Consider the following 24658-nt stretch of genomic DNA (forward strand, 5'->3'; position numbering starts at 1 on the left):
GCATCATTTTCAGAAAGATATTCCCGTCACTGTTATTTTGTATCTGCCAAGTCTTCTATTTTTGATGTCACATCAAAAAAATTAAAACATAAGCAATATGGTCACCTACTGCGAGAATGCTAATCAAACAGCCTCTATAACTGGGGTGTCCAAACTTTTTTCCACCTTGAGCCGCATAAGTATGGTCACCACCACCACATTGTCACAATGGAGGTAATGTTCTTGTCACACATAGAATACCACGCAAAAAGTCTTAGGCCATCATTAGAAGTTGTAGCAACGCCGGTATTAAGTACTTCTGAGCTGCTATTCATAAATGGTGAATAACCATACTTTATGTATGTAATATTGGTATAGAAAATGGATGGGAGGTTATTTTATGTGACTTGTTAAAATACACTCCTGATCAAACTCTTAAGACCAGTTGAAAAATTGCTAGAATTTGCATTTTGCACATTTGGATGTTAATGAGGTTTTAAGTAGAGCTACAATATGCAAAAACAAGAAGGGGGAGTGAGGCAAAAAGCACTTTGAAAAAGTAATTTATTGAAAACAATTACAATACAATTTTTATAAACTTCCCTTGCCATCCATCCCCAAATGTTCTCTGGGATTTAAATGAGGGGAACATGCAGGATGGTCCAAAAGAGTGATGTTATTCTCCCTGAAGAAGTCCTTGGTCAAGCGAGCATTGTGAACTGCAGCGTTGTCCTGTTGAAAAACCCAGCTGTTACCACACAGACGAGGGCCCTCATGAGGAATGCCCGCTGCAACATCTGCACGTAAGCAGCCGCTGTTTGATGACCCTGCACCACCTGAAGCTCCAGTGTTCCACTGAATGAAAAAGCACCCCAACTGGGATAGCTGCTTATGCAGCTCGACAATCCAACCACGTTCAAAAAGAGAAAGCTTCTTAGCCTTATCCATCAGGAGGGCATGACGGTGTGTATGCCTGACAGAAAATTAAAATTTTTAGATTTTAGCTTTTATAGCCTGTGGTCTTAAACTTTTGATCAGGTGATAAACAACCTATTTCATTTTTTTTTGTTTAAATAACACGTTCCAAATGATTTTTGTCTCACTCCCCCTTCTTGCTTTTGTATACTGTAGCTCTACTTAAAACCTCATTGAGATCCAAATGTGCAAAATGCAAATTCTAGCAATTTTTCAACTGGTTTTAAGATTTTGATCAGGAGTGTACTTCGTTAGCAGGGGGACGTTTCTATCGTCTAATGACATCCACCAAGACTGAGCTACGCACAGTTTACGCAATGTACGTAGCACAGTCGTGAACGTCATATCCGCTAACGTGTAACATACAAAGAGAATAGAGAATAGAACACATCAAATGCAGTTATATTTCAATGTAAACAACCATAAGTAGAGTGCAATGATGGATTAATCTAGAGTATTTTTTTCTAAACGTGGACATACCATCCATCCAAACATATCTTCCTAGCAAATGCTTTTGTGTGTATTTCTTCAGTGGCGAAAAAAAAACCGTAAAATAATTTATGGAACATAGAAGAGAGGGCTTATAAATTGTCCACTTGCACCATGGATATGATAGAAGAAAAAAAAATGTTATTTCTCAAATTTCTATCTCTCTTACTAACGTTTTTGGTAGCGGAAGAGGGGCGTATATTGCTTGCTGCTGTAAAATAGATGGCTGGATGGTGTAGATTACGCATGCCTAACACGTGACTGACGAAAAATAGGATGACCGGATGTAGACGCGTTCTGCACATGCGCAGAACCTAGTTGTACGTTCTTTAAATATTTTGCTCTGTGAATCTATAGATTATAAGCGTTTCACTTTTTGAATTGGCCTATTTGAAAGATATTGCCATTTATTATGATGCACCTGTGTGGGGGTATGCAAGTGTTGTAATAAAAACAAGACACAAGAGTTCTTACATTTTTAAATAAAGAATTCTCACCTAAAAAAAAAAAAATCAAAAAAAGCGAAATTCCACCCACTCAATTGAATTAATACAATGTTGATAATTAGATATTAAATAATTTCTATGTGACATGTTTGTACACCCTTCATGCAGCCCCCACTGTCTTGCTTGACTGGCTCTTGGAAAAGATATAAAGTTGCAACATCAGCAGCAACAGCAGATTTTTTTTCATTTCTTGAACGTTCAATGTCTTCAACAGAGGGGGCTGTGAGATGGCCACATCCTCCATCGAGAATTATCTGTTTTAGAAACATTCTGTGTTAAATATAGATCCCATAAAACTATCTCTTACAAATGAGCGTTCCTGACAGAAGATGTAGAAATCTGTTTTTTTGTCCCCACTGCAGAACAACTGTGTTGTCATTCACCCTTCCCTTTGGCTTGTGTCCTGATTACCTTCATTCCAAAACAAACAGAAACATATTTATAAAGAAGGCATGCTATGAGTCCCGGCTTTGAATTGAGTTTTCATACACTCTGTAGATTTTACAATACATACTGCACTGTTGCAGTGAAGCACAATAGGGGCAGTGCGGAAAAAAAAAATCACACCAAACACACTAACATCACAATCTGCATTCAAAACACACTCAATAGCATCATCATTTAGAATCACTTCAAATGTTGTGATAACGATGGAGGAAGGTCCCAATGCTCAATGAAAAAGAGGCACTACAAGTGAAGTTTTCTGCTCCCATGTACCTGCTGCAGAGGGTCTGCTGTATCTTTGTGTACTTCTTGATTTTGACTTTGAAATGATGTCAAAATGCCACCTGGGATGAATCTTCTGTCCGACGCAAGCTCGGACCACATTATTGCTTATTTGAACACCTTTTGTGATGTCATGCTGTAACAAGACAATGAAGAAAAATACACCGATTCTAAAAAGCAGCTGAACGCTCCTTCAAGTGCCCTGCGGGATTATGAAAGAGTTATCTGAGTTTTGGACTGAAACGCCATAAAGTCTTCAGTGATGTGATGGCTAGCATATGTTCACTTACTTGCAATCCCTGGTGATCGATTTTAAACCATTTGACCATATCAGTGCCAGGAAACAAAATGAATAAATGCATAATAAAATGTTTTTTTTAGCGAAGTGTCGTGCAAATTGTTCCGATTGCGTATTGAATAAATATAATTTTAAAGATTAGCTACCTTGGACAATGACATTATAGAATGTGTTGCCTGCCCCCCATGTCCTAAAATTAATACTTTACAATGAAATATACAAAAATGAAACAAAATTGCCTGAGATGGGCCAATACACATTTTAATGTGTATTATCAGATGTAGAGTTTTAAAAAAAGACAGAAACTGAAGTTCATTTTGTGAGAGTTCTAAAAAGCAAATGGCACCAATTCGGTGTCTATTTGTTTGGTAGTTTACCGCTACTACTTATTTCCCAGTATGCGCTTCAGAGATGCTTGGAACCAAAAGCACTGCTTACTAACTCACTGCCTGCTCTTTTGTTGTCGTGTTGATTTGTGTGTGATCATCTTTAATGCAAGGATGTTCATTGGTTGATACATGCCCTCTAATTATTCAAGGTCACAGAAAAAGTCACCCCCTGTTGACTTGTATCACATCTCCTAATACCACACGTTTTCTTGAAATGAGTGCAACTACAAGGCAGTTCAGTTCCCACCTGCTGAGGTGACTGCTACTTAGTTGACGAGCACTGCAAATGCTGCAGTGACGTGTGCTCTTCATGGACAGCCTGTGATCACCTCATCATCACTGACGCCATTTTGCATATTTCTTGACACTCTCTTGGCTTCTTCTTACCTCCTCGCACCACACAAACCTTTTGAATATTACAGTAGATCCCCGCTTGTTCGCGGTTCGGCATTCGCTGCCCCGCACATCACAGTCTTAGGTTGTTAATAATTAGATTTAAAAAACAACAACAAAAAGCGCTGTAGCTATTAATCCAACAGAGGGTGCGTTCTCACAAGTCAATTCACTCAACATTTTCCAGCAGGAAGATGCCTTGACAAGACGTGATGTTGTGTCATTGTACATACAATGCCGTATGCTGTATGCTTGTAAAGTGTAAAACGTGCCTTAAAATGTGAGAGGCATATTTTTTAGGCTTTTTATGCGTCTGTTATTCGCGTTTTTTCACCATTCACTGGGGGTCTAGGAACGTGAATAGCAGGGATCTACTGTAGTCCCTTCCACTTTTTTTCCTGCTTGTTCATCAGATGTGTTGTTAATTTTTTAGATGTGTCCTTCATGCAACATCATGTTATGATACAGTGTACTGTACAGGGCTGTGGTTGAAGGCAGGACTAGGCTATTCCAAGTAGATATCTTCTGTGGGGCATGAAAACTCCACAAACTCTTTATAGTAGAACTGGAAGGCTTTCCTGGAGAAACAAAAGAAAAAAGATATTACCTTAGGTGTCCAAGGAATAGTGTCAAAAGTGCTTATCAATAATAAATGATCTAAATTTGTGGCATTTACAATGATATAGAGACCACATTGGTGACATGTATCAGCATGAACGACTCAGACTCAGGTTGGATCCATCCATCCATTCATTTCTACACCGCTTTTTCCTAATTAGGGTCATGGGGGTATGCTGGAGCCTATCCCAGCTGACTTTGGCCAAGAGGCGGGGTACAACCTGGACTGGTCTCTGTGCTTTTTTTTTGTCCTGTCCAGCCATTAGGGCAGATAGTATTGTTGATCTAAATGCCCTTATGTGCTCAACAGATTTGCTCTGCCAGGGAAAATTGCAAGATACTCTTCCCCCGTTATACAGAATTTGTTGACTTTATTTAATGTTCAGTTGTTATGCAAATTTGGAGCGGCCGGATCGGAGCAGGAGGGGATAGAGAAGAAGAGAAAAGAAAACAGAGGGAGTGCAGGGACAAGAGGTGGACAATACAGAGAGTGGCAAGAACAACAGCAACAACAACAATCATATTGCAGACATCACCATGAATATAATGAAACCAAGAACATAAGAACACCCTGGATAAATCAGTGAGCTACGGCCCTGTCACACCTTGACGATTTAGCCAGCTTAGGCCAACGTATGAAAAATTTGGTGTACGTCAAATAAGTTATGGGTAAGTTTTGTATAAGTTAAGAGCACGCTGAAGCACGCCGGCATACGTCGTAGTACGTCCAAGTCGACCTAAAATTTTGTGCATGCACAAAACTTTGACGTATGTCAACGTATAATTCATACGTCCCGCATACGCGGGCAATAAGTTATGCGATCGTTGACGCCCGTTCACACACGTTATTTGTAAGTTACACACAAGTCGTAATACATCAAGATAATATCAAGAGTACCAAAGACATTTGTTCAACCTATGATTAACGTGCTTTGAACCTATGTGTAATTTATATCGAACGTACCTCTAAGGCACTTGACATATTTAGACGTGTTTGACGCGTTCCGAACAACCCCAGAACTTAATTGAACGTGCTGCTAACGTTGACCTACCGTATGATGGCATGTTGGCAGCGTTTAGGGGAATTGGGGTACAAAAATGGGGTTCGCAGGAGGAACCTATCAGAACTCCTCAAGAATTCATGGTGAGCAGATGTGCATATTGTTGTGTTGTTTATAATCTATGTTTATACAGCTACATGTTGACCAGTAGAGGGCACTGTGACACTGGGAATGGAACTAAATTTTTTATTTTTTTTTTGCTTTGCTTTTTGGCAGAGAGAAACAATGCACGTTTTAATCAAGCATTATTGATCACGTCAACATAAAGTGCATAGGAGTGTTTACATTCAAAAAGAATGGAGAGATACAGCATGTTACTGTCCAAGTTCATGTTTGCTGGAAAAAATAGAACTATTTCCAAATGAGTATAAAAGACAGCCGTGAAAAACATGATCATCCGTCATAATGACACCACACCCCAGCAATGAACAATAATAAACGTATTCCTTCAAGTGTTATTGCACAGTGCAACACTTTAATAATACCCAAACAACTTTGGAGAATGGAACTAACAGGACGGGAAGAGGCGTTACAACCTGCCTCATCTCCATCAGTGTGACAGTGGGATGGGGAGGCTGGGGCTGGTGATGGATCCCTCCGTCACTGCCCTGATACTTCTTGGCAACGGTCTTGGAAATTTTCTTCAGCATGATGGTGATGTTGACACTGCGATGTCTAGTGAGGTGAGTCATCAAGTGGCAGACTTTTTATAGGCTACGGCAGGTCATCGTCGTGCAGTTTGCATAAGTTAGACTGGCGTTGGGCATAAGTTGTGAACGCCGGCAACACGCTACGCATTCGTTGGTATAAGTTGTCTATAAGTCATAGAAACATTCTATATAAGTTACTAATACATCATGTATATGTCGAACTCGTTATGAATACACTATGTATACGCCCAAAATTGAAAAAAACGTCCACAGTTCAATGTATGCCATCAAAATGATCACCTCGGGCATGCGCTGGCTAAATGGTCAAGGTGTGACAGGGCCTTTATGTGGGGAAGTACGCATGTACATACTGTATACGTGTGTACAGGCATCTCTGTGTATGTGTGCATGTCTTCATGTATATAAATGTGCGCGTATGTGTGAACGTGCAATTGTCACTGAGAATACATGAAAGGAGAGGGACTGCCTCCCACCACCCAGCTAGCCCCGTCCCACACAGCCAGGCCGAGCCCCCACCACCAGGATCACCCAAGTTAAACAAGGTATTTGCGTGTCAGTAAGTGTATGATTACAAAAGAGTCAATCACAGACTCACCCTACTGACTCTGCGACAGGCTTGGTGGAGTTTTCAGACACGAACACATGGCAGGCGAATCTCTGGTCTGCCGGGTGCTTGGTTATGAAACCAAAATATCTGCAGAAAATCAACAAATGTCACATTAGTCATCACTCCAAAGTTATTCTTCTCGCTTTAGAGGGTGATGGACAGGTGTCACGGTTTGTCATGGGGTGGAGGAATAATCTACTTTCTATTACTTCATGATGACAACAAGGTATGGTAGAGAACAATGATATTTAATAGACTTACTTGCAGTTTTTGGGGTGATAACCACAGAAGGAGACGTTCTTTAACTGGAAAAAGTGACTGCACTCGTTGCTCTGACAAAGAGAGAGGAGTGGTGGAGATAAGCACAAACAGAGGCGGACCATTATTTTAAAGTCAAATCAAAACGTGGGACGCGGTGCATCTCACAATGGAGTATTTCATGCAGCAGTATTTTCCATATAAAACATTGATGGCAACATTACAATTATTTTCAATTGCAATAATGCTCCATTCAACAACCACGTTTCATCTAATTTTGTTGAGTTGTGATTCATCCTGGTGCATTTTCAGTGTTAAATGTCTTGACTTGTACTGGACCATATTAAAATTTTAAAACTATTTTTATGAGCAAATTATATCTCGTTTGTTTTACACATTAGATGCTAGCTTTTATGAAACCATGTACATACATGCTACGGTTGAGAATGATAATCTTGTTGTTGTTGTACTTTGTGCTGTATATGTATAACAAACATCATACTTAATATGAAGTCGAACTTGCAAATGAGCGTTCATCTTTAAAAATGAACAATAAAAATGCAATTCTTGCTCTGAAAATTTCACTATTACATTTTTAGATACCACATGCCTATAATGTTTGCACGTGGCCACATGAGGGCGACACAGCGTCAGTGTGAAGAGAGATTCTAGTGGCTTAATTTGATATTTTACAAGACGTCATGACATTACATAGTGCACATAAAAGACCAAAAACTAGCCTTACGCCCTGGCAGGTGTAATAATCCTCCTCAACAGCCAGTTTAATTCCTTTCACACTGATTTCCAGGATACAGGAAGAAGGTGGGTTGTGCTTGACTGTCATTCTTCTGTTGGTGGCAATCTGGCAAAAAACAAATGACTTGATGAAAACAAATGAAAACTTGAGATGTTCAGCACTCATACACACAAATGTTAAAAGCACATTAGTGTGCAATGCAAATCATGGTCCACTTTCTGCTAATGTAACAATTTTTCTTAAGAGGGACTGACCTTCTGCATGGCTGCACACAGCACATCGTTTCCTTTGTGGTAGGGCACTTGGACTGAGCCCAAGAACTTCAGCCGATACCTGTCCATCCATTCACTGCTCTTTGCTGGAAGGACATGAGCCACACAAGGCATGATCATACTGCATTCATTTATCACAGTGAATCAGTGCTTCTCAAATAGTGTGGCGGGCTCCCATGAGGGTGCACAAAACTAGGATAAGGGATTCAACCGGGATATCTAGGTTATCCTGGCTCAATTTATCCGCGATCCGGTTGCACAAAAGTGGGGTAGTGGAAAGTGGGATATGTTCTGACAAAAGTTACCATGGAGATTTATTCTTTGGAGCTACCCTGCTCCAGACCAGGCTAAGGTCCAGAATCCATGTAATCTCATCCCTTATCTCAGTCAACAGGCACCATAAATGGAAACTAATAGTCATTCCACTGCCCACTACACATTGTTATCACATTCAACTACACCCGTTGTCAATATTTAAATGTGATCATTCATTTTAATTAGAGATGTCCCGATCCGATCCTCAGGATCGGCTGCCGATCCGCTGTATTTGCGAAGATCCAATAATATCGGCTTCTGCCACGAGATCGGGCCGATCCGGTTGCCGTATCACATTCGTAACTCTGAGCCACACTCCAACATGGTAGGTGCAGTAATGCGCCTCAAAGCTGGTTGCCACTCGACTCGTGCCACCCGCAAGAAGAACAAAACGCAACAACACCATGTAGACATAGTGAAGGTAGTTTCACATTGGACGTTGAATATTCGGCTCTGTAGCTCAAGTGGTAGTTCTCTCTCGCTGTTCCCAGACTTCTGCGTCATGGTGTAGGGAGGACCTTGCACGGGAAGTGCCGCTCTAACCGCTGGCTGATAATAGGGACCTTACAAACACTACTAAACATGTCGAAACGGCAGCGTAAAACCTTGGAAACTCCTGTCAGAGCGCAATACGAACCAGGAACGCAATCGGTCCCGTGCATGCGCAAGGACAACGTCACTTCCTCCTTTAGCCAATTTTTACGACAGCGCTTCTGCGACATCACGTACTGTGGTAGTTATTTTTTAAATGTATGAACATAAATAGTCATTAATCATACTTCAAAAATGTAATATGTTGTGAGGTTATTTTATAATTGACTGTTAAAATACTTCGTTAGCATGGTTTCTTTCGTCTTATGACATCCACCAAGACTGAGCTATGTAAAAAGTGAAAACCAATTAAGCCTAGACACTCATGTTTTGAATTGGTTTGAAATCAGCTGAGTCGTTTATTCCGGATTTCGTTTATTCTGAATCCTACTTTCGTGCAACGGGCCCCCGGGGTCTGAAACCCATGGCCCGCCCCTGGACATATTTTGTGGCCCCCTACTTGACATCAAAGATTAGTGTAAGTGCAACCTGCCAAGCCTGTGCAAGTGCAGGAGCACTTGAAGGGGCAAGCACAAGACAACACTGAACTCACAGTCAGCATGTAAAACAGTGAAATGAACAGGGGGGTCACGAGTAACAATACTAGCTACAATCGCGGTGCCAACACAAAAATGACAGCACAACATGTAACAGCTAAGTAAACTCAACTACTGCTATGAGGAATAATAAACAACTATGTTAACTCGAAACACATAACAAGTACCACAAAACATGCTGGAAGCTGGCATCACTCCCAATACTTGATGCGGCTCAGCCTCACCCAGACTTTACCTCCATTGGCCCCGAGGTAAACGGAGTTTGAGACCCCTACTATATACAGTCGTCCCACATTTATCACAGTTAATTGGCTGAATTTCCACAAAGTAGGCTTCAATATTAATAAAAGGAATATTTTCCGATTTAGAGCATAGAAAACCTGTTTAGAATTTCTAAATATGTGTTTTTAACCATTACTAGAACCCTCTAGACATGAAATAACACCCCTATAGTCACCTTTGAACTCCTATTATTCTGTGTGTACACTACATTGTGCAACACTGATGCGCGGGCTACGGGATCACTGCAGGGACTTAAGAGACGGCTACCGCTCACAGCATATAGCAAGCTACTGAGCTAGCCTCCAATTTATTTGTTCTAAACTTACGAAAATGGAATGGGGAAGGAGGACAAAGTAAAACGCTAAAAATGTACCACTGCCACACAGCATAGGAGGATAATTTTTTTTCCCCCTCTGTCATGTCGGACATGCCATGGCTGACTCCATGCATTGTTGTACCTAAGGTACTGTAACGTCTCATCAATGTAACATTACTGACGCCTAGTGACCAGAATATTACATTTAACTTGTCTTTCAATAGTTTTTTTAAACTAATAATAGACCGTAGTCAATCGCGAAACAGCAATCATTTCTTAATTAATTAATGTTGAAAAACTGTGAGAGCGAGGGAGTGACATTCGAACCGCGGTGTGACGAGGGACGACTGTACTAAAATGTCTTAAAGGTCTTGTTAGTGTATTTATTCATGCTTGAACAATGCTGGTGCCAGAAACTCATACACTGGTTGTACACAAACAAATAAATACAACAGGTTCTCAATAGTACAGTGACACCATGGTTAGCGTACACTCCGATTAGCATGTTTTTCAGTTGAAAATGCATGACACAATCTGCCTCGGTTTGCATACATTGTCAGGTTGGTGTACAATATATTGCCCGTGTCTTGTCGTGTTACACTCAGTCCAACTGTGTTTTTAATGTGTTTTTATAACCAACGTCCTTGTTAGCATCGTATTAACTTGCTAATACATGGAAACAGGAACCGGAAGTCAGCTCCGACCCCAGTCAATGATGTCATCAGCAGATGATTCTTCTTTGCTAACTAACACAGTTACACCACGTCTCTGCTTCTCTTTTATCACAGCTGCAAAATAACCCAAAATGGAGCTAAAAAAAGATGTAAGCGTCAGCATTTTGATAAAGAAGATGAGAAACACTATTATATTCAGGAAATACTGTAAGTCATGGTAAAACACGAAGGTGGTGTCTGTGTTGATCTTGCTGCCACATTATGTCTTTGTCAACAATCACGTCTTCAATGAAGGTAAAAGTAACCTTAAATGTTCATTTATCTTTTTTATGGTTCATTTCTATGCATTTAGAATTGTTTTTATGCATGTAAAACTATAAAAACGTGTTTTGTATTAACATTTTTTAGACCTGTAGCGTAACTGTGTTAGTTAGCATAGAATTACAGTCAACCAATGATGACATCATAGACAGGTGACGGAGCCGACTTCCGGTTCCTGCTTCTGTGTATTAACAAGCTGTTAACAAGGCCGTTTTGTGATAAAAATACATTAGGAAACACCGTTGGAATCACGCAGTGTAACACGAGAAGACATGCGCCATATTGTACGCAAAACGAAAATTGTACACAAACCTAGGCAAAGTTTTGGCGGAAATTTTCGAAATAAAATACGCCAACCGGGGCATATTATACTAAAATTTCTTCAAGGATGGCAAGTATGTTTATTTGTATTTATTCATTCAAGGCTGGTGCCAGCAACTCATACAGTGATTTTATAAATACTGCTAGGTTCTCAATAGTATTTTAAATCAGGGGAACGTGAAAAAATGTCTTTCTCCAAGGGGAGGCATGACAGAATATAATTTAGTTTAGTTCATCAATATGAGTTATTTGTTACTTTCCTGCTAGGACTAAAAGAACATGGCAGGTGCTTTCTTGATTCATCGTTCACAGCCCCGCAAAGTCATTGATTTTTGGCCAAAAAATGATTTTTAAAGTTTTTTAAACCAGGATCGTTTCGCAAGTGAACAATGGCAATTGAAGAGCGAAGGGGATGGTGCTGAAGCTGAATTTGATCTAATAATTCCAACAGTCACTTTGATTTGAAATCGGACGAGAACGTCAACGTCAAGCTAGCAATGACACTAGGAAAAGCTTGCGACCAATGTGAGTGTTTCTGCCTCCTTGACGTATTCTATTACCTTTGAAGCTGTCTGCTTCCTTGGTCATCTCTATAGCATAGTAAGCTGGGAAGATCCCTCGGGCACCAGTTCTCATGTTGTAGCCCTCATACCAGTAATCCTCCCCTTGGACCTCCACCAGCAATGGGTCATCCACTTCCAGCTCTAATTCATCATCGTGCCGTGGGACAAATCTGGACATATGGATGAAGTTAAGGAATTTAATTTAATGAACTGGCTAGTTTGTAATTCTTTAAAAACATGACAATGACAGTAGAATATCTAGTTTTGCTTGTACTTGTGCATAACATTGTCACACCATCATGTGGTGTGGCAATGTCTCCTTTCCACTATTTGGTAGCCTGAGGTTTTCATGCTGCTACAACGTCACACTGCCATCTGGTGTCTGTTATCGCATTAGCATGTACTGCAGACATTATGGACAAAAGTATTGAGACACTCCAATTATATATATATATTTTTAAAAGGTCCCTTACTATGCAAAATTGACTAATGGATTAATGAAGTTATAATAGAATATGTGTCCCTACAGCAAGTGTCGGGAACATATGGCTCTTTTGATGTCTGCATCTGGCTCTCACACATTTCTTAACACTATAGAATTTTGCAATTTTCTTTTTGTTGCTGACATTTTAAAGTACAGAAATCAGTGTAAATATTAAAAAAAACTATAAAAATGGGGGGGGGGGGGGGGGGAAAGGGCAAAGACTGAAGTTCATACTAACAATAGGCTTTTTCACAACCCTTGTATATCACAATGCTGAGATGCAGTTTTTTTCTTGAAATATACAGTCATGGAAAAAATGATTAGAGCACCCTTGTTTCTTCAGTTTCTTGTTCATTTTAATGCCTGAAACAACTAAAGGTAACTTTGTTTGGACAAATATAACACTGACAACAAAAATAGCTCATAAGAGTACATTTTTATAGCTATTCATGTAAGAACTTAAGTGATTTTGGTTATTATCAAGAAAACCATGGAAGTTGCTAGATACATCAAAACAAATGTACCTTTATTTGTACCAGGCATTAAAATGGATCAATAAACGGTAGAATCAAGGCTGGTCTAATATTTTTGTCAATGACTGTGTATAACTTATTAGTATATCTATATGTGTTGGTTTACAAAAAGTGTATTAAAGTGGCCCTTGCATCCTTTCATTTTTCAGTATGTGGCCCTCGGTGGAAAAGGTTTGGACACCCTTCCGTTAAAGCTACAGACACAAAATGGCTTCTTCCGATTAGGGTTGACTAAATTCCAGCATCGATGCTAAATTTTGGCCAACAAACAACTCTGAGACTTCAGTACATGGGAACTTGAACTTTTTTCCTTTCAGTTTATCCCAATTATGTCATTAGTTAAAAGTCTTCAGAGGATTGAAAATTGCGCAGTATTTTTACCAAACATAAGTAGGACATAAGGAATAATCAAAGAAACAAAGTGGTCTGGAGTGGTCAAACCCAAATCCTTTGTGATAAGGAAAACAAAGGATTGACATTTGTTGGGCAACTGTTACCTAACAAGTGACAAGTGTCCAGACAAACCCTTGGATCAGGAGGCCGTGGTGGTTATGTAAGCACACATTTATTAGGGATATTTCATGTTCCTGCCAAATCAAATGTTTTAGATAATCTGGATTATCGGTTGGCTTTCTTATCCTGTGTGATTCAATGAAAAAGTTTCTTGCCCTGAGAAAGGCATCATTGTTTCCTTAATTTCTAACTGGGAAAAAATACACAAAGAAGTCCAGTTTCCTCCTTCCGTTTAAGTATTTCAAATTCATGTTGCTTTCTGTATCAGTGGCAGGTAAATTGTATTTAAATGTAAACATATATTGAAAGGGATGGAAATACACATACTGGACAGTATTTGCGGTTAATGCATTCCTCACCTATAGACGGCTCTATGACTCTGATCCCGTTCCTCTCCATTTATGATGCAGGAAAACAAGCCAAAAGACTCTGCACCTAAAACAACAAAAACACCAAGGAGATTCATCACATCAAAATCTAACAGGTACACATTTGTAATGAACAAAACAAACAATTACTACTTTGTATTGCATAGTCCAATTACATACAATTTACAGTACTGTAGTTGTTCAGGCATGACATGTCCCTCTTTAATAGAGCATTAAACTGATTAGTGTTGTGTATTTCCACCCACATGCCCCAGAGACATCTGCATGCCTCTGATAACAAACAAACACTGTGGAGTCTCTAATGAGGGTGTAGCACATATGGGAACACCTGGGTGGACAAACCTATACTGCCAATGTCTTGCAATGAGTGTTCATTTCTTAACACGCACCTGCACCTACATTCATGGAGGATGTTCATCTTTCCTTTGGAAAAACACTCAAATCATGTTATTAACAGAGCTTTTTTCATTGTTATGCATAAAACGTGCAAGTGACAGATAAATTAAAAAAGATGGTGATGTTTAAAAGGTAAATGGCTAGCATGTACAGTATGTACTGAATGTTGGCATTTCAACAAATGGAAAAGCATTCATGGTCCTGGTGGCATTTAATTTATGAAAAGAAAAACCCAAAGCTGCTTAAAGAAAATCAAACCAATCCATTCATGAAAAGGTATTTGCAACACCTCGGTCAAATGATTTTGCATTAGATTCATGTAAAATTACGATTTGCAAGGGAGAGGTTAATCCCATTTGTTGTCTTAATGCCTCTGTGGCATTATATCAACAGAAGCTTTTCAAACCATGACGTGAGTTTGGCTAGACAGCATTACACACAATTACCTGCAGTGTGGATGTGCTGCTTCATGGTTTTATAATAAATATTGCCCTATACTTCACTATAGCTAGTTCTCAGCCATGTGACCTTGATGCAGTCTGCGTCACTTCTGGTGATCGGCAGTGGGCCAAACAATGACAATGACCACATACACACTCCATATTTTTTTAATCACAGATTTAAGTGAATATTTGAAATTACTTGCCCCATTACTTGTGTGAGTGTGCATGGTGTGTTGCACAAAGACATGAAATAGCAGAAAACAAGGCAAAAAAACAGCTGTGAAAGCTTATCTTCCATGTCAGACATAGTGAATATAGCATGTATATCTACTTCTATCTACTAAGTCTGTGTTAATTCAATCATTAATTTGATTTAAACAACGTAATTCCAACCCTCTCAAGTTGCTTCCCAGTAGCCTACAGTTGACATGCGTGGCCCATATATGCTACTAGATTGTATTGCTCTACTAGAACACGGGTTTGTTCCTATAAATACTTGTTTTAAAAAGGGGAAGATGTGTGTTCTTGTAGTCTTGTGTTAATAATGAGTGCAGACTTCCCCTCCTCTTTTATATGTTACTTTTCCATCTTATTTTCATGCATTGAGCAGGCTTTGTAATCTTGCTGGCATATTTCTGCTCTTTATTGAATAATTGGAGACTATAGTTGGGGCATTTAGATGAAGTGGTATGAGGAAATTACTAATCTTAGGACCCTATGATTTCGGAATCACGGAATTGGCCAATTAAAACAGAATTTATTGTTAAACACAATGTTATGGAAATTGACAAAATGTGAGTCATCTTGAGGAGAAGGAATGTTTGTGTGCGGACGTATTTCCCCGGTAGACTTCTCAATCGTGCCGAAATATCATCACAAACACTAACCGGCCCCCTCCTGAATTAAACATGCCAAAAGTTGGCAAAAAAATGTTGAAACTCCTCTCTTATGGAGCGTGAATGGAAGACAGCGGGGTTAGCTTAGTTTAACAGAGCATGCTAGTGCGGCTGTGTGAGTGTGTTTACACAGTGTTGTGTTTTACCGCTCGTTTTACGATGCCCGCTTACATCATGCAAGTTCTAAGCGAAATCAGGACTTATTGTGACTGAGTTCAGTGGAAAAACAGACTGTTTTTGAAGACAAAATATAAAAATTGCAAAAAAAAATGTGACCAAAAAAAACGCAAATTTGGGATGCCGTGAACGCTGAATCGTGAATGTGCGGGGGCCCACTTTACGCTGTGTTGTGCGAATATTACGTTTAAATAGGGAAGCCCACAAGGTGTTGACTTACTTGATGAGCTAGAGCGTCCATTCATGAAGACGTTGAGGAACTTCTTAGAGAAATGCAGGTCGACGTCTGGCGTCGAGTCTTCAGAAAAACAAGCTGTGGCCTCTCGTCTCACTCCGCCCAGGTGGGTGCAACCTTCCTCCTCGTCCTCCTCCTCGTACTCCTCCCCGATGGCAGACTCATAGGGAGAGGAGACACAGTTGTCATAGACTGTGGCCGAGTCGCTGTCGTCGCTATAACCTTGGTAGCACTGGCGCAAACTAACAAGTTCTAGCTGCGCGTGCTCGTCTACCACCAGCGTGTATTTGACAGAGTCGTATGACAAGCCGCTGGCGTCAGAGCTCATGGAAGTTCGTAGAAAAGCAGCCCTGCTGCTACTGCCATCCACCTTTCCTCCCACCTTCCTCGTTCTTCCATCCATAATTATTCTGTCCACATCCTCATCCTCCCCGCAGTAGCTGTCGTCTGTTGCGTCCACATACTCTACTGATGAACCAGCTCTCAACATTGCCCCCGCACCTGTTCTTGACCCCTTCAAACTGAGGTCCAGTGCTAGGGAAGAGTGACCTGACAGAGCCATGCTAGGTGGTGTAATGAGTGATTCCACACAGGAAGCATAAGAAGGTGGGGGGATGTAGACTTCTTCCTCTTCGTAGATAGAGGGGTTGGTCCGATCTGGTAGTGGCTGGTAAGGAGGTGGGCCTTCTGTATCAGAGCTAATGGACATGCGGCCCTGCTCAGTCTGCTGTGAGAGGAAAGGACGGTCCTGTGTGCAAGGAGGCTCCAAGGGGTCAGAAGAGCGCTGTACTGGAGTTAGATAAATCTCGTCTGTGGGCTCCAGATGAGTGTCTGAGTGGTACTGGATCCTCTCCCGTTGATGGCCACCTCCATCCACCTTTCCCGCTGGATAAAGAGGAGCCGGTTTGTAATTCTGAGGCGGCGGTGGCGGCGCGGGTGGCTTCTCCTGAAACTTTGGCCGCGTCACTGCCGCTGTTGTACAGCTTTGCGAACGTCCGGACGTGTGTGTGTGCCTGCAGGGGGCGTCGGTGGAAGTGCCTCTGTCTTTGGTCTGTGCGCCGCCACTCTGCACCTTGTCCTCGTCGCTCAAGCAGCTGTGCTCACGTGGAGGCGTTAGTTCGCCTGGAAGATAGGTACGGACACACAGTAACACAAGGATGGACATGCAAACACAAATGCACAAACACACAAATGGGCCACACGCACAAGTCAAACATGATGCAGACATGACCAACGACAGAAAAGCATAAAGCATGAAGGCAGACATCACATGTCACCATAAAAGAGAGAGGGAAGAGAGAGGAAGAGAGAAAAGTATAAATGGTTAGGTAACATATGTCAGGATTATTCAGATAAATCCCCATTACTCATCAAACTCAAAGTACGTCAAAGGGATGATGACTGACAGGTTATGTCATAATCCAATGCCAAGAAGCACAGGCACAAGGATTTTACTGGGCATGGTAAGCTGACATCAAGAGCCACAGATCAGCAAATAACAGGTGAGTGTGTTCATGGAATTTAACATTTAAGGCCAGGAAGGACAACGGCTGAGGCGGCAAAGTTCATCTTCAGGTGTATCCTATACAGGATGTTATACCAAAATGTTACTGAAGTAAGAACACATTTGGCATTCCCTCCCATAAATTGATAATGTGAAATTAATACAACATAGAAGAGAAATTCCCAATAACCATAATAAGAGCATCGACAATACAGTTTGGACATTCAATACAAAAAGTGTAGGTTTTTGATAGTACATCGTTTTTCATGTATTGCATTATCATTATTGAAAACCAAGTCAGATTGAATTCATGCTATGACATCGTGTTCCGTTTTCTTTTCAGCTCATTTTCCTTTAAGTGTGAGCCACACATTTCACAAGGCAAATTAGATAAAAGCATCTGTCAACATGTCAGTAAGTGTGCTGTGTGAATAAAAATAGCTGTGTTGAAAGTGTTAGAATTATAGTGATATACAGTACATAAGACATGAGAGCTGCATGAGCAAGTTTTCCTTCTCAGATTGTTGCAGGTTTCTCTATAGGGGCGTTTATAGTATTCAGGAATATTATTTGTTTGCTCTTGTCACTGCGGCCAACGCTGTCTTACATCATGTGTGTAAAGAGAGCTATAGCAATGACTTTGGACAGCTCACTCCTCGCTGAGGCCCAGGCTGACACACATACACACAGACACATTTACACAAACACACAGTCATTCAACAGTCTCATCTCACTACACTTAACACTTAATGGGGACGGAAAATTCTAAATGCACACATTCAAAGAGACTCAAACCACAAGCACTCACCGGTTTTGAGAGGTGAGGATGAGCCCGAAACTTTCTCCTGCCATGTGTACTTCTTCCCAAATGAGTTGTTATTTAGTGTGTCCTGTGGGAAAGGAGCGGTAGAGAACACACGGAGGAAGCGGTGAGAAAGGAAAATGAGCTTTGCATCGGGAGACTCCACTTTTTGTCCCTCTCTCACCCAACAACACACACAAAGCTTTTTTTTTCTGGTAAATATGCAGTGAATGAGTCTTTTGTCTGTGAGTAGTGGTGTGAATTTAAAGGGAACCAGACCTTTTCCCCACTGGGAACATACACATTATACACCAACAAACAGAGAGACTCTCTTAAAATTGTCTTTATAGTTGAAAATATGTTCCATTTCATTACTATGATATGCAGATGACAGCTAACATGACCTGACTGGTGTTAAGAAAGCCTGGCTATCTTGTTTTCTTTTATTGTCAAGTGTAAATTAACAATAGCAATGAATACAACAACTACTACTACTACTAACAAATATAATAACAATAACAATAACAATAATAATGCACTTGCATCAGCTCAGACCAAAGCGCAAATAAAGCAAAACAAACTTTGTGCAAAAATATTTTGCTGCTTTTTGTTTTTGTACTAAAAATGTCCACGTGCATATTGGTCAATGAATAATCAGATCTCAGGTTTCAGTGACATCACCGAAGCGGATTAAAATAAACAGCTGGAAACTCATGTGATTAAAAAGTTTTGTGGAAAATATGGTTACTTCCTCTTCCTCTGTCCACCCACCCAATGATGCATGACTCAGTTCCCATTCTTGTGTACCAGGCGGAGACAGAGCTGTTGGCATGGTAACGAGAGAATTGGGAGCATCTTGCCATGGATACAGAAAGATAGTCGCTTGTGGCACATGACGTATACTGTGTGTGTATTAAGATAGTCCATATGACAGTACATGACTGAACAGTAGATCCCCCTCCCCGCATTTCTTCATATCTAACAGACCATCATCAGAGTTTCTATTGCAGATGTTGGTCATTTTATTGAGTAGAAACCAGAACTTCCATTTAGAATAAATGTAAGTTTACCCTGCAATAGACTCAGACAAACGTACTTATAACAAGTGTGTTGCAACCAGATGGGAGATTAGCAGGACTCAGCATTAATCCAGATATCATGTTGGACTTTCTGTCTAGTGCATTTACTCAAACAGCCTTAGAGAGGGCAAAGGGCAAAATAAAACCTGCCATGCATGTCTGAGTTAAACACAAATTCTGCAAATGTTTCCTCACTAGAGTAATGACATTTAACAGTGCTAAATGCTAGTGTAAGGCATAATATTCATTTCCAAAATGTTGTTATTCAAAATGCCACGGTGGTCGGACTCTCCTTTGTTGTTTAGACACATAAGTCTGTCAAATGATGCAGAGCTGAATGTCCAGTTTACATTTTTATTCATTCACTGACCTGGAAACAGTCACCTAGTTCCCTGCATGTCTCACTGCAACTCTGCAGCACTCTGAATAACACTACCAAGGAAGTACCGACGCTCATTTTTATCTTACGTAATCACATCAGCCAAAGCGCTTGTTCTACATCAGTTCCTGTATCTGCATAGTTAAACTACAATTACTGGATTATTTGTCACATACTTTTTGCTCAGTGTTAAGAGTGAGTTACACCTGTTGTTTTAATAATAATAATAATAATAATAATAATAATAATAATAATACAACATTTTATTTTGCAGCGTTTTTCTAAAAACAAAGGCAATTTAAAATAGAGCATGCAATGCAATCAATGCAATGTACCATAAAGCAGACGGATACATGACATATTCAGTTAAAATGAGAATTACTAAGCAAAAATGTCATACATTATAAGCAAGTTTGAAGAGATGGGTTTTAACATGACAACTAAATGTGGACAGGTCAGTGCAATTACAGGCGGGTCCGGCGAGGGAGTTTCAGAGGGAGGGGGCAGCGAAAAATAAAGGCTCTGTCGCCTTATAGTCATATACACAAAATACTTTAATGAAATCAAATAGAAAAGCTGTACATTTTGCCTTAGTAAAGATAATATGGTTGTAGTGTACACTGGCATATGAATGAACTGCATCATACTGAGGTGGTGTAAATCTTCCCATATTATATACTGTAGCTGAATAAGAAACCTAAATATGAGAATTACACCACACCACTACCAAATGGAATGCAAGAAGAAAACAGATGAGATTCACCATGGTCATCTACACATTTCTTTGCAGACCTATGATGTAAGCCAGGGGTGTCCAAAGTGTGGCCTCGGCGCCATTTGCGGCCCGCAGCTGTTTTTTTTTACTGGCACATTCTAAAATGATAATTTAACAAGAAAACAAAAAATAAATAAATAATTTTAAAAAAGAGCAACAGAAACAGCGGAAAAAACAGCAGCAACTTTACAAGAATAACATCAAAATATTAACAGAAAAAAGTTGTAATGAAAAAATGAAAGAAATAAAAAGTTGTTTTTTTTCCAGTCACAATATGAGAAACTATGTTGGGAAAAAGTTATAATATTATGGGAATAAAGTCAAAATATTATAGGAATAACGTCACAATATTATGACAAGGAAATTTACAAGAAGACAGTTGAAATAGAAAAGAATAAAGTCAAAATATTTACAAGAAAGGTCTAAATTTTACAAAAATAAAGTTGTAATATTATGAGGAAAAATAATATAATTTTAGCAGCATAGAGTTGAAATATATGAGGGAAAAGCATGTTATTTTTTTTCTAAGCAAAAGCGAGTTAAGTGTCCAGGAAGTAAAAATGTGAAAATGCAGGAGACATGATGTCTTCCTGGGAACAAGCAATTATTTCCTTCATACTTTCTAGCCCTGACAGCTCGAACAAAGACAGGATACTCAAAACAGTCTCACAGCAGCACCGCCAGTCATTTTTCCACCTCAGGGAAAGTGTACTAACTTAAGAATTGACAAATGTAACGCAGTGGATGATGCTGACAGCCTAGACGCCTGGAGGAGTGGGTGTAGAATCATCCACAAGATATACACATTGTTGTATAACCAGGCATCATCACGTAGGCCTTCCAGAGGGGCATGAATAAAGTATGACTAAATGTCAAATACCCCGTAAATATATATTCACAGCACTCTATATTAAGCGGTGTCAATGGGTGCCAAGGTTTAGTTTTGGATGTACAGGGTACAGTATTAGAGTCATCTGTAATTGACAGAACTAATCACACCAGGGTTTTTTTTGTTAATTGCTGGCTTTGCAATATTCATGTGGGTTGGGAGGAATATAGTATCGTATATACTGTGTACAGGTTAAATTATTTCCTTAAGCGGCTGCCTTTTTACAAACAGTCTCGGTAGTCACTTCTCACCCAGTTCTCAGGACTTTTAAAATCTCCAACTGTTGATGTTTCAGACTTTTCCCATCACTGGCTGACAAAATGCTGAGAGACAGTGATGACTAAACACACATTCATCAGTAACATGACTTCAATAGGAACTTATATTCACACTTAATCACACAGGACGGGTCAGTGAGTTGCCTTCTACATGTAGATTGTAAAAGGTAGTCAACAGAACGGCTCATTTTTAACCTGGGCAAAGTTGAAGTGTACCAACGACATCCTTGTCTTTATGTGTGACAGAATACAGTTAAGCAGCGACAGCGCACATTGCTACAGGCTGAAAGAATGTTTATTCTATGGTTTGTTTGCTCACAACCACATTACGTTTATTAGGTGCAGTGTAAATCGGTGTGTGTCCATTCTCACGCAATACTACAAACTTTAATAGCTATTGGACCTCTTTTCTGGCTAACGCTGTGGATGAGACATGTCGAGCCGCGGCAACGCCCATTTCATGACAAGCGATGACGCCTGCTAAAATTACCCATCTGTTTAACTTAACTTTACTATTCTGGAAAAACCTGCAAGCGAAAACTCCTTGTTCTCCCAATTGCCAGTCCATCCCTGCGCACAAGTGGCACAAGTGACACTAACTCACAATCTGGCCACTGTGAAGATCCACCTCCTATTGACAAATAATCAAAACCTGAGTCACATACACTCATACACGCAACATCATGCACTTTAATAATAGTGATCATAACACGAGCTCCCAACACAGTTACATATCAAACACTACATCATGAGTACCGGCACCAGCAAATAAGACAAACACCAGCAGGAATAATAACAATCTTGACAAAGGAGATTATTGTTCAGCCCAGTGAACACAGCCTCTCAGAGAAAATGGAAATAAAATGAATTCCAAACCAATATGGCCATAGAGCCGATGCTTTCATGGGAAAATTTGTTGTTTCAGATGAACACCAGCTCATCTTCACAAAAGCTGTGTGTGTGTGTGTGTGTGTGTGTATGTGCATGTATATATATGTAAAATTAATCTACACTCTACCTGTGTGCGTGGCACAATTGGAAAAAGGTTAAGGGTTGTAGGTCTCTTGGGCCGGTAGGTATCCATGGTAACCGGTACTGCTGGGTCCTTGGTGACCAGCGGAGGTGCGATGGAGGCCTTGGAGGACTCTTTGTCACCGCGGTAACCGTCAGCACCGTCAATGAGGTCCAAATGTAGCATTTCAGCCTGGAGCTGACCGACGGCACCAAGCTCTGCCCTCCCCGGCCTGCTATTGGTCCCTCGTCTCACATGGCCCTGCAGTGATTGGAAGACATATACTGTCAGTTGTAGCCAAGATAGAGAAACAGAGAGCGAGATGGAGAGATACAGAGTGCGTGGATGAGATGAGGAGACTGAACCGGCCAATTAGAAGCTTCTCTCACTGTAGCTTGCAGCACTCTCACTGCCAATACTGAGCTGCTTAGCGCCCAAAGACAGCTGAGGATATTCTATGGTCAGATTGGACTCCCCCCTTCCTCTTCTCTACTAATCAGTGTTCAGCAGCACTCCTCTGCTTTATTTTCTTCAACATACACAGATGGGGAATGCTGATGCTCTGACTTGGCCTAATAATCCTCACTAAGGTGCAAGTTGCTAGCCAGCACTATTAAGCACGGATCATATTAGCTTTTAGGCAGTGAAGGATGTACTGCATTAATCTCTCCACACAGATTATATTTACTATTACTATTTATTTTAACAAAGTCAAGTATTATCTGAAAACAGTAACAGAAAGAGAGAAGGGTGAAAACAGAAAGATTCAGCTGCTCTAATGCTCTCAATCCCAAATGTCAAATTTAATCTAGTTTCCCAGGACAAGACATCTGACTAACTGTTTGCGGTTGCTCAAATAACCTTCAAATCATATTAAAGCCTTCAGGGATTGTCAGCCTATACGGCCGGGACATCTTTTTCCGAACGTACCTCAATGCTTAAAACCTATTTTTTGTGACTGGTTTGTCGAGACTTCGAGTTCAGAGTTTCTTAACCAGGGGTTTCATAGGGTCCATGAGGATCTTCTACCACTTTGTGGTTGCCAAATGTATGAGATTATAAAATCTTGATAATAAATTGACATTATACACATTTTATATAAAGTTGTGTTTATGTGAATATTTCTGGGTAAGGAAGGGGTCCATTGCTTTAATCGGAATTTGAAAATGAGTCAAAAGGTTAACAACCACTCTTCTAGGTCATGTCGTTGAGGTGAAATTTAAAAGATGCATTCACACATATTGTAAACCATGGGGGCCGCAGGTGACCTAGTGGTTAGCATGTTGGCCACACAGTCAAGAGATCGGGAAGATCTGGGTTAGAATCTCCATTGGGCATTTCTTCCCATGCGTGGGATTTCTCCCAAAAACATGCATGTTAAGTTAAATGGGGACTCTAAATTGTCAGCGTGAATGGTTGTTTGTCTATATGTGCCCTGCAACTGTCTAGCGACCAGTCCAGGGTGTACTCCTCATCCCGCCCGAAGTCATCTGAGATAGGCTCCAGCATACGCGCGACCCTACTGAGGTTAAGCGGCATAGAAGATGGATGGATGTAAACCATGGAACAAGGAAAAGATAAAAAAAAAAAAAAAAAAAAACTGTTCTCAGTGGCAAAAACATGCTCACCAACCTCAAAACTCAGTGTCAGAATGACGGCATGTCATCACTTTGGACTGTGGACTGTGTGGTTCAATTTAGGGGAATTTGACAGCCTATTTTCTGAGCAACATCCATCCCATTCATCTTCTTTTGCTTAGCTGGAGTTGGGTCGCGGGGGCAGCAGCCTAATCAGAAATGCCCTAACTTTCCTCTCCTAGGTTATTTTGTCCAGAGGAGGATCCCAAGGTGTTTCCACACCAGTTTAAAGACATAGTTTTTCCAACGTGTCCTGGGTCTTCCTCGAGGACTCTTGCCCGTGGTGAGTGCACTGAAC

General features: G+C 40.4%; 1 protein-coding gene across 4 annotated transcripts in view; it reads right to left on the reverse strand.

The window, feature by feature from the left end:
• Positions 1–585: 585 nt before the first annotated feature.
• Positions 586–24658, reverse strand: part of LOC129178391 (C-Jun-amino-terminal kinase-interacting protein 1-like) — a 61956-nt gene continuing 37883 nt past the window's right edge. For all 4 annotated transcript variants that reach the window (XM_054770593.1, XM_054770596.1, XM_054770594.1 and 1 more), the window contains exons 3-12: positions 22730–22984; positions 18318–18399; positions 15991–17127; positions 13829–13904; positions 11937–12109; positions 7982–8085; positions 7716–7832; positions 6974–7044; positions 6701–6799; positions 586–4333 (exon numbers count right to left, since the gene is read on the reverse strand). In XM_054770593.1, the coding sequence (XP_054626568.1) occupies positions 4261–4333; positions 6701–6799; positions 6974–7044; positions 7716–7832; positions 7982–8085; positions 11937–12109; positions 13829–13904; positions 15991–17127; positions 18318–18399; positions 22730–22984 (2187 nt within the window). In that variant the 3' untranslated portion in view covers positions 586–4260. The remainder of the gene's footprint in view (positions 4334–6700; positions 6800–6973; positions 7045–7715; positions 7833–7981; positions 8086–11936; positions 12110–13828; positions 13905–15990; positions 17128–18317; positions 18400–22729; positions 22985–24658) is intronic.

Source organism: Dunckerocampus dactyliophorus, chromosome 3 (genome assembly GCF_027744805.1).
Source record: "Dunckerocampus dactyliophorus isolate RoL2022-P2 chromosome 3, RoL_Ddac_1.1, whole genome shotgun sequence".
Classification (NCBI taxonomy): domain Eukaryota; kingdom Metazoa; phylum Chordata; class Actinopteri; order Syngnathiformes; family Syngnathidae; genus Dunckerocampus; species Dunckerocampus dactyliophorus.